Here is an 11,581-nt window from a genome sequence, read left to right as displayed (position 1 = left end):
TGCACGTAGCTTGGCAGTCAACTCGTCTAGAGCGCAAACGATCTGCCTTTGGAAGACATCCGGTACAGGCCTGCTATATAAACACTTTAGCCTTCCTTGGGATTTTGAGCTTCCACATGGTAGTCTACTTCATCCTCTGGGTGAGATCATGCTGAGTTGATATGGCCTTATAGCAACCTTTCACTGAGAAGATACCCTTCTGATCATCATTCCATATAAGCCTATCAGTTCTTATGACTAGGGGGAGGGGAATACTGAGAATTAATTTCGCATCCCGTTCCTGAAATATATCTCGGATAACATCAGCATCCCAACAAGCGGAGTCCTCCAATATTAAAGCTGATACAGGAGCGTTCTCAAGGAGGGGAAAAGGTGGTGATTGCACCATGGCATTTGTAAGACAAGGCAACCATTTGTCCCCCCAAATACGAACCGATCTACCATCGCCAATCCTCCATCTACTGTGACTCCGAATGATATCCAGTGATTCAACCAAGCCTCCAAATATAGGACGGATTACTCCCTTTCTTGGCCTCCAGAATAGAGCAACTAGGGAAGTATCTTGCTTTGAATACTCGTGCCACAAGAGATGAAGGGTTCTGTAACATTCTCCAAGATTGTTTAGAGATCATTGCAAGATTGAAGTCCCTCAGGTTCCTGAAGTTGAGACCACCCCACTCTTTTGGGTAAGTAAGATGTTTCCACTCTTTCCAATTAATTCCCCGTCTGCCGTTACACTCGCCTCTCCACCGGAACGAGTTCATTGTCCTTTCTATATCCCTTATCAGATCTTTAGGCAGGAGAAATAAGCTCATAGCATGCAGTGATACATCTTGAATAACGTTCTTCAATAAGACCTCCCTTCCCGCCTTGGATAAAAATCTGTTCGTCCACCCCCTCATCCTTGTTAGAATGCGCTCCTTGATGAAACTGAGAATGCTCCTTTTGTTCTGGCCAATAACAGAGGGAAGACCAAGGTAGTTTCCGACAGTCCCATCGTTGCTGACATGCAATATGTTCATAATGAGAGCTCTCGTATCAGCAGTAACATTGGCACTGAATGAGACTGCCGACTTGTCATAATTTATTATTTGACCAGATGCCTTGCCATAATAGTCTAGGGTCTCTTTAAGCGCAGAACATTCCTGCTGGTTATATTTGATGAAGAAATAAATGTCGTCCGCGAAGAAGGGGTGGAAATCCTCGGAGCTTCCTTAGCAATTGCTATTCCATGAATGATACCCTGGGATTCCAAATTTCTAATCATCGCACTTAACCCCTCTACAAGAAGAATAAATAAGTATGGGGATAGTGGATCCCCCTGGCGAAGGCCCCTCTTAGGCAGAACAGGACCAACCTCATCCCCCTCCTGGAGCACACTGTAAGAAACTGTAGAGACGCAGTGGATAACCAAGTTCACCCATCTAATATCGAAGCCCAACTTGATCAAGATAGCTTTCAGTAGGGACCATTCTACTCTATCATAAGCTTTGGAAATATCGACTTTGATGGCAGCAAAATCTTCCTTTCTTTGCATTTTCCTTTTCAAAAAATGTTGGGTCTCGAATGCTAGCATGATATTGTCACTAATTAGCCTGTGGGGGACGAAAGCACATTGATTTTCAGAAACCAAGGAAGTGAGCAGTGGCTTGATGCGATTAGCAATGACTTTAGATATGATCTTGTAGGAGACGTTGCATAAAGCAATAGACCTCAAATCCCCCATTGTTTGAGGATTAGTTTTCTTTGGGATAAGGACAATGTGAGTATGATTGATCCCATAAGGTAGAGCGCCAGAGGTCATCACAGAGTTGCAGAGTTGAACCAAGTAAGTACCAAGAATGTCCCAGTATGCTTGAAAGAAGCCCGGATTGAATCCATCCGGCCCCGGAGATTTATCTTGATGCATACTAAATACGGCTTGCTTAACCTCCTCATAAGATACTCTTCGTAACAGGGCTGAGTTCTGGCTACTAGTGATTTTTGGGCTTAGACAATTAGTAACCAAATCTGATTCCCCTAGGCTGCTAGCAAATAGGTCCTGAAAGTAAGATGAGATGAGATTATGAAGAGCCGGAGCCTTATGTCTCCATGCCCCACGATCATCCATGAGCTTCAGAATTCTATTTGTCTTCCTTCTGCCCCGGACCACATTATGAAAGAATTTAGTGTTTGCATCCCTTCTTTGTACCATGATACTTTGGCTCATTGCCTCCAGAAGTCACTTTGAATTTTCAGAGTGGATAAATAATTACGATGTGCTTCATGGAAAGAATGAACGTTGCACTGATCTTGTCTTTCCCGCAGGTTGTCCATCTGTCTCCTGTATCCATCTAACGTCATATTAAAGTCCTTAGTTAAATCCTTACCCCATCTCCATAATACCTTACTGCATCTGTCAAGCCGGACCGGGATATCCCCCCCCCCCCCTTCGAGTTCTCCCACAAAGTCCACAACAGCTCTCTGCAATTGCTCTCCTTGATCCAAATGTTCTCAAAGCGAAATCTTCTTACACTATACCCTCTGGCCGTTGGGGTGGGCACAGAATTAAAGGCAAATGATCGCTAGATGGAAGTCCATCAGAGAAAGCCTTCGCCCTATCAAACTTCTCAAACCAAGCATCTGATGCTAGAATCCTGTCTAGTTTTTCTTCGACCCAGTTTGTTGTCCCCCGACCTCGATTCCAAGTGAACTGATGTCCTTCAAAATATAATTCCCAGAGACCGCATGACTCAACAGCATGTTGAAACCCTCTCAGGAGCCATTCTGGATGAGGGTGATTGCCTCTTTTTTCATGTTGATGTAAAAGGTCATTGAAGTTTCCCATAAGCAGCCAAGGTAGGTCCCTGTGCCTTGCCAGGTTGATTAGTAAGTTCCAAGAGTCAGATCTTCTCGCATGCTCCGGCATACCATAGAATCCCGTAAATCTCCACTTAAGATCACTACCTTCCAGTTGGATTTCGGAGTCAACATGGTTTGGGGAAAAGCTAGAGACAAAGACAGTAATATCTTCCTTCCATAAGAGGGCTAAACCACCTCCTCGGCCCACTGGATCCATCGTAAAGTACCCATGCCAGCCCAATCTTCTTTTAATGCTTTGTAACTTATTGTTGTTGGATAAAGTTTCTATAAGAAATATCAACACAGGCTTCCTCTTGTGGACAAGGTCCACTAATACTTGAACTGTCTAGGGGTTGCCTAAGCCCCGACAGTTCCAAGATATAAAACTCATTGACCTAGACGAGCCTGGGACCCAAAACCCACCTCTAACAAGTTTTTTGGCCCAACTGCCATCAAAGTGTAAGCCAACATCAATTGATCATCTTGGGCATCCTCACTGGTTCGGCCATTTTCCTCTTTCTATGATCCAAGAGGACAGGCCCAATATCAGCCTGTGGAGGGTTCGAATTCAAAGAGGCGGTAAGTTGCAATAAATTACCTGCTATCTCGTGCTCAGCCATTAATGCCTCTGTTATGTGGATAGTCTCAGACTGGGGTTTAGAGACCCCTGGGTAAAACTCAGAGTCGTCCTTTTTGCCCGAACCCTCCCCTTGCTCGTGGAATCCGCTGCTATGTGAAAAAGAAGCTCCAGTATTTGCCTCATTAGTCATCCGCCTTGGAGGTTCAGGCAACAGCCATCTGTGGTTAGCGGTTTGTTGAGATCGCCGGCCGGTGGCCCTCAGCTCTGGTCCAAAAGGTCGGACTGCTTTTGGCGGTATTTCTCGTTATGGCCAATGATTCCACACAGAAAGCAAAACCTGGTGAGACGCTCATACTTGAACTCAATGTAGAACACATCTCCCTTTGAAGGTTTAACTTTCATTTTCCTTCTGAGGGGCTTGGAGACGTCCATTCGAACTCTTACTCTCATGAATGGTTTCCAGAGACCATTCATGTTGATGGTGTCCATCTTGATAAACTCTCCAATGAAAGCTCCAATTGCCTCCGCCATATTTCTATTCTGGAGGCTCATAGGAAGGTTATGAGCCTGTACCCAGAAATCAACTTGATTAAGACAAACATTGTAGGGTGATTCATTCGGCTCGATACGTTTAAGTAGGAGCAAGCTTTGCTCAAAGGACCAGGGACCGTCTTCAATCACACGGTGGAGGTCAACCTCGTGAAAGAAGTAAAATATGAAGAGGTTGTGTGAGACTTCCCTCGCCATCATGCCCTTGCCTGGTCTCCAAATAGACGCCATTGTTTTCCTTGAGATAGTTAAACTTGAGAGGCCTCTCAGAAGCAAGACGACCAGCAAGCATAAATGGAGTTTCGATCAGGATTTCATCGTTGCTCTCTTCCTCGGCTTGGAACTCGGTCTCCTCAATATCTCCTAGAGACATCGCTGCATATTCCATCTCCATGTGCACTGTTTCATTGCTGGATGAAGCCATCGCTGGTTGGGGGGAGCAGGGAGGTTTTGGCAGAATGAAGAGAAGTACGGGGTATCGGGTGAGTCATTCTCTTTGATGTTGATGTAAGTGTACTATGTGGAGTGATGGTGCTATGTATCAGAAGCTTGAGCCAGTCCGCATGTTGGTAAAGTTTAGTAGTGTAGTTCATAGGTTGGTGGAATGAGTGAATGACCGCCATCAATGCTCGCCATAAATGTTATGAAACTCAGGGAGCCAACAGTAGGTAGAAAACTATTATAAAAACTCATTAATGCACGCCATAAATACGATGAATGAACATGGAAACAAGGAAACCGAAGAACACAGGGTAAACAAAACTCATCAACGGGAACGAGGGGAAGGAACCCTACACAAGGAGGGAGAGAAGTGTGAGAACCCTACACAGTTAAATGTTACTTGGGTGGAATTCTTTTGCATTTACATATGTGGAAAATTGTGAGAACGAAGTTTCATTAATTCCATTTATTGATCCCACATGGCCACACAAGGTAGTTGCATACTATGTTCTTCAGTAGAATCAAACAATTATTGGCTCAACTATCTAATCATTCACCAAATATCGATAAAATAGTTCTATTTTAATTTTTTTTTAATTTTTTTTTAAAAAATAATTAAAATAATTTTTTATATATAATTTGACATTATGACATCATATTTAAAGAAAACTTGGAAGTAACTTGTAAAAAATGTTAGTTGCACAAATTTTTGAGTTTTTAATGGTCCAATTGCTCACTTTTTTGTTCAATAGTTCAATTGCACAATGTGTAAAAGTTCAGTGACCTATTTGACACTTTTTCCTATTTAAAATAATACTAGTAGCTGATGAAAGAAGCTGAAGCTTTGTGTATCCGGGAGGCTTTAAGCTGGTTGAAGAATACATGTATGGGCTGTGTGGATGTGGAAACAGACAGCCAAATTGTTTTTAATGTCATTAGTTCGTCATATTTTAATTCTACTTTTGGGTTCAGAGTTGATGATATTAAAAATTTAGCATTGGAGATTGATGATGTTAAATTTTGTTGTGTTAAGCGATCTGCGAATTGTGCCGCCCACTCTATTGCTAGGGAGGCTTTTTCTGAATCAGGTTGCGGGGAGTGGCTAAACTCTCCACCATATTTCCTTGTAAACGTTCTTCTTTGTGATTTAATGAATTAATCTTTCATCTTCAAAATAATAATAATAATAATAATAATAATAATAATAATAATAATAATAATAATAATAATAATAATAATAATAATAATAATAATAATAATAACAACAACAACTATTACTACCAATTTTATTTAATACTATTATAATTTACTAGTATTTGTCCCGTGCGATGCACGGAAAATATGTTATAAAAATATACCCTATATGAGGTTTATTCATATATAAAATTTTTGTTATTTAATAATTATTATGTGTGAATTCCTATGATAAAATTATGAACATAAATATATTTACAATTAAAATAATATTTAAGGTGGGTGATTACTACAAATCTTAAACTATATTAAAAATTTAGACATAGTATTTAATATTACAAATTTTTAAGAACTTAGTAAACTACCGTAGTAATTGAATTACAATTTTAGAGTCACCACGGAATAAAATTTTTAGACCTTTGAGATTTCTAACTCTAGATGTAGCAACATACAATTGACCTTTAAAGACCAAAATCACAATCTTAGTTCGAACATTGATTTTTCTTCCAAATACTATCGGATTAAGTGTGTAATCAATAAAAGATGAGAACTAATAATTCGAGAATATAATCTTAATGTTACTAAGCCTACTTCACGTCAATTAAGTTGGAGAGTGTTGTTGGATAGTATCCGATGAATCCACGAATAACGCATCTTTGTCTCCGTAGTCCTCAATATGCACATCAACAATCTTAAATATTAGGTCGCCTAGCTATGCCATATATTAATTTCAAACTTATGAACTTTGGGGTTGCATGCAATAAAAAGTATATTTTAAATATAGTAAGGGTACATTATATATGTATGTAAGGTACTTTCAATATAAAAATAATGTATTTTTAATATATTAAAAGTGTATTTGATATTCATGATCCATACAATTATGTGGACCATCGTTCACACAATAATTTGCCGGTAGAAATTGAAATATAAATAAATATAATAAATAAATAAATAAATATATATATATATATATATATATATATATATATATATATATATATATATTAGAAACTGTTAGTGGAAATTATTATCATTATTATTATTGCAATTATTATTCTTATTGTTATTGTTATTATAATTAACAATATTATTATGGTCTTGTGAAAATTAAATGTTGATTATCACCATTTAATTTTCACAAGACCATATGGCTTTATTATATATAGGATAGGATAGGATTGTATTGTACAAACTTTCTATCTAATTTGTAGTTTATTGTATCATTATAATTCAAAATAATAATTTTTCCCTAAAAATTAATTTTCAAGGAGTAGGTTAGATATATCCATGTTTTGCTATTATTATACTTGTATTTGTATTTGACACTATTTTATTTTGGTGTTGTTTTTGAGAAAAAAAAAAAAAGAGAGAGATGAGGTGGAGGAGAGAGAAAAAAAACCCCATGCAAATACTTGGGTTTTGGCAGACCAATGGGACCCACCAAATGTTTTGTTCTTCTCGTCCCTGGTCGCATGAAAAGGAACGAAGCGTGCAGCCGGGCGCGTTAATGGCTGCTTTTCAGTTTCTTTCTTTCTTTTTTTTTTTCATTTTTTTTCCAGATTTATTTTGTTTTTTCTTTTTTTATCTTTCTTCCAATCATCTCTTTCTTAATCACACCTGCAAAAACTCCTCAAAAACTGCAACTATTGAGGATGCTCTTATTGTTGTTTAGATGTAAGTATGTCATAAATAGTTGTATGAAATTTTAATGAAAACAAATTAAGTTTAGGAATTAATCGTGTTAATTCGTGTATTGCCGAGTTAATTTGAAATTCATGTTAGTATTTGTGTGCAAAATTTAAAATTAGTATTTGTATTTGTTTATGTAATTTAAATTTAACAAATTAAATCGCGTTCACCTATAATCCAAATCCTTTTAAGTTCCAGTGGGGGCAGTATTGACTCTTTGTGCTTCAGTAGATTACAAAAGTAGATATAAACATATACTACATTATAATAGAGTCAGTAGTACTCAAAAAAAAAAAATCCAAACCCTTTAATTTATGAGAAAATCTGTCGTTGTTATTCGAAGTTAAGCACATTTCACACAGGTAAAATATGTGGTTTGTGACCTTTTTTTTTTTTTTTTTTGAAAAACCAATCTGCCGATTGTATTAATTAATCAAAGCTGTAATAGAGTCAGGCGGGATAGAATCCCAATACATAGAATGATCTTGAGCAAAAGCTAACGACGCCAAAGTATGAGCATGCAAATTAATCTGTCTAGGAACATAGCTTAACGAAACAGAATTAAATAAAGACATAATAGTTCTGCATTGGTCAATCATGACCCCAACATACAAGTGAATGGGTGTGGTTTGCTGCTGCATGGTACTCCGTAGAACCATATAATCTGTGAGAAGACACACTGATGAAATATTCCTTTCTATTAGCCAAGAAAGTGCCTCCTTATAAGCCAGTGCCTCTGCCATCAGTGGTGAGAAACAAAAAGGTGATTTTCCATTTTTTGCCGCTATGAAGGATCCCCCAGGTGATATCAAAACAATACTATACGTGGCCTCCCCGGTTCCTTATCGAAATCCCGCATCCACATAGCAACGCAGGTTGCCGTGCAGCTCCGGTCCAGCTTGTGGCGTCGGCTCTGGCAGTGAAAGGTGGCAGTGTGCACTGCCGTATGGCTGCACCGACGCTGCCGCTCCCCTTGCTACGTCGACCGGTCGCGCCATGGCCCCCTTCCACATGGCTGCATTGCGGCATCTCCAAATATTGTATAGGACCGCTATCATGAGTTGTGTTTGCTCCTCTGTTAAGACCGCCATAGCCCCCGTTAGCCATGTTGAAAAGGAATCTGTAACAATATTTGTGATAGGCAATTGTGTTATATTCCAAACTAATGTAGAATATTCACAGAGCACTAAAGCATGCAACACATCTTCATGATCTAAAGCACACATTGGGCATGCTGGATCCACCTCCACCCTTTTTATAATCAGATTAGTGGTAGTGGGTAGGATATCATATATTGCTCTCCACAAAAAGGTCTTCCACTTGGGTGAGACTTTCAATTTCCACATCTTTACCCATTTATCAAAATCACCTGGGTTATTCTCAAAATCACCAACAATACGCCTATAAGCATTTCTTACTGTATATGTCCCTTTTGGGTCTCTCATCCAATACCATGAGTCATTGTAGTTAGGGCTAACCGGGATCATAACTATTCGGTTCACATCCTCAGGGATAAAAAGATCAGATAGAATATGTGGATCCCATGTGTTTGTTTGTGGATCTATTAAACCTGCTACTCGTGCCTCTCTCAACTCCTCCGGCATATCTGTTTTTTATCAAGGGGCTAGGATTATTCGGCAGCCATGGGTGACCCCATATTAGAGTTGTCTGTCCATTTCCAATCCTACGTCGCACCCCAGCTGTCACTATTGGGTGTGCCGCCATTATACTTCTCCAATAGAAACTCGGGCAATTCCCAATAGTAGCATCAACAAAACTAGTAGTGGGGTAATAACGAGCCTTATATATTCTTGCTGCCAGTGATCCTGGATTCGTAAGAAAACACCATGCTTGCTTCCCTAACATGGCCAGGTTAAATGCTCTTAACTCCTTAAAACCCAAGCCACCAAATTTCTTAGGGACACACAATCTATCCCATGTCTTCCAATGTATCCCCTGTCCCTGCCGCTTCCCCACCAGAATCTGTTCATGGTTCTCTTAATGGATTGACAAACTGTTTCAGGTAACAAAAAGACGCTCATTGAAAACGTAGGTATAGATTGAGCTACACTTTTCAACAAAATCTCCTTACCAGCCTGAGATAATAACTTTTTATTCCACGATCCAATCCTTTGCCTGATTTTTTCCTCCACATAAGAAAAAACAGCTCTCTTATTTCTGCCCACAAAAGATGGGAGGCCAAGATACTTCCCAAAATTGGCCGCCTGCACAACCTCAAGGCAGCCTGCTGCTTGCATTCTGTCCACCTGTTGAGTATTTCGGCTAAAGCATATATTGGACTTGTTATAATTTACCACCTGCCCAGATAGCTTCTCATACCTTACCAAACATTGTTTGACGACATCAGCTTCCTGAATATTTGCTTTGAAAAAAAGCAGGCTGTCATCTGCAAAGAACAAATGCGATACTGGAGGTGCCCCCTTGGCCACTCTACACCCATGTATTGATCTTGCGACCTGTTCTCTTTGCAACAACATTGAAAGCGCCTCAGCACAGATAATAAAGAAATAAGGGGAGAGAGGGTCCCCTTGTCTAAGTCCACGAGTCGGTTTTACCCGCCCCCCTACTTCACCATTTACTATCACAGTATAATTTACCGTTGTCACACATAGCATAATAAGCTTGAACCACTTCTCGCTAAACCCCAGGACAACCAACATCCTTTCCAGAAACGTCCACTCCATTCTATCATATGCTTTTGACATGTCCAACTTTAGTGCACTCCAACCCACAACACCACATTGTTTCCTATTTAAGTAGTGCCCCACCTCTGCCGCTACCAAGATGTTATCTGTAATTAACCTGCGGGAATAAAAGCACTCTGGGATTCTGAGATGAGATCACCCATAAGTGTTTTCATTCTATTAGCCAACATCTTTGGCCATAATTCTATAAATGACATTGCTCAAAGCAATCAGCCTCAAATCTGCAACTGTTTCGGGCACCTCTTTCTTGGGAATTAATATTATGTTAGTATCATTCAGACCTTCTGGGAATACTCTAGAATTCAACGCATGCATTATTAACCCAGATACATCATCCCCCACCACTGACCAAAAATGCTGGTAGAAGCCCGGATTCATTCCATCCGGGCTCGGTGCTTTATCCGGGAACATAGAAAAAAGAGTTGCTTTAACCTCTTCCCCATTAAATGGGCGATCCAACATCACGTTTTGCTCATCAGACACATGGGGGGCGCGGGGGGGGGGGGGGGGGGGGGGGGGCAAAATTATCAAAGAAGGGATCATCACAACTCAAATTATTAGAAGCAAAAATACCCCTAAAATAATCCAAAATTGCCGAGTGCATATCTCTGCCTTCTACCCAATCACCACCATCATTTTTAATACTAGCAATAAAGTTCTTTTTTCTACGTGCAGATGCATACCTGTGATAGAACTTAGTGTTGGCGTCTGCACCACGGAGCCAGTGTTGCTTTGCTCGTTGTCTCCAAAACACATACTCCTGAGCCTCCAGCTGCTTGAGCTGATTTTCAATGTGCTGGAATTTGGCCAGAGCGACCGGATCCCTTGTGTTTCGGAAATTCTCCTGTTTCCGCCGTAATTTCCCAATCCGGTCACCAAATTTATGGAGCTGGTCCCCTCCCCACCGCATCAACTTCATGCCACAAAACTGCTGACAGTGCAGTAAGCCTTCCGGCCTCCCCTCCTGCCAAGCTGTCTCTACCACATCCTTACAACCCTCATCCAATAACCATGCCATCTCAAACCTGAATTTCCTCAGCCCCCTTACTCTGTGCGTGCAAATAGCATTGACGCTAAGAAACAGAGCTGAATGATCCGATGCTCTAGTCTGTAAATTCTCTACCCATGCGTTTTCATTCATATCCCCCCATCCATCCGTAATGAATACCTTATCAAGTCTCTCCTGTATCCAATTCAGTGTGCCTTTTCCTTTATCTCATGTAAATTGCCGGCCCTTCATCGGCATGCATCAGTCCACATCCATCTACGGCCTCCCCAAACCCCTGTAGCAGACTATTCGGATACGGGTTTCCCCTCATTTTCTCATGCTGATAAAGGAGATTATTAAAATCCCCTATCACCACCCATGGTAACAAGGATCTATCTCTCAAAGTACCCAGCAGGTCCCAGGATTCCTCCCTCCTGTTCCGATCCGGACAACCGTAAAAGCTTGTCATACGCCAAATCTTGCCTGTCAAACTGACCTCCACATCAATATGGTTAGGCGAGTAACTTAACAACCTGACCGTGTTATTTTTCTTCCAGAAGAGAGCTATGC

The 11,581-nt window shown here is 40.3% G+C and overlaps 1 protein-coding gene across 1 annotated transcript; it reads right to left on the bottom strand.

Moving 5' to 3' along the window:
• Positions 1-10,182: 10,182 nt before the first annotated feature.
• LOC109176671 lies at positions 10,183-11,164 on the bottom strand. The gene is made up of 2 exons (XM_019326076.1): positions 10,707-11,164; positions 10,183-10,318 (listed from the first exon to the last, which is right to left on the bottom strand). The coding sequence occupies exons 1-2, from the start codon at positions 11,162-11,164 to the stop codon at positions 10,183-10,185; spliced, it is 594 nt and encodes a 197-aa protein (XP_019181621.1).
• Between the last annotated feature and the right edge of the window lie 417 nt (positions 11,165-11,581).

The sequence above is a fragment of the Ipomoea nil genome, unplaced genomic scaffold (assembly GCF_001879475.1).
Source record: "Ipomoea nil cultivar Tokyo-kokei standard unplaced genomic scaffold, Asagao_1.1 scaffold0728, whole genome shotgun sequence".
Classification (NCBI taxonomy): Eukaryota; Viridiplantae; Streptophyta; class Magnoliopsida; order Solanales; family Convolvulaceae; genus Ipomoea; species Ipomoea nil.
This window is presented reverse-complemented; position numbering and strand designations above follow the sequence as displayed.

What these genes read in the sequence shown, in the direction of transcription:
- LOC109176671 (XM_019326076.1), bottom strand. Translation starts at nt 11,164, where the DNA reads ATGAATGAAAACGCATGGGTAGAGAATTTACAGACTAGAGCATCGGAT. An exon ending in AACACTAAGTTCTATCACAG is followed by an intron (nt 10,319 to 10,706) that starts GTATGCATCTGC and finishes GTTGAATTCTAG; the next exon opens with AGTATTCCCAGAAGGTCTGA.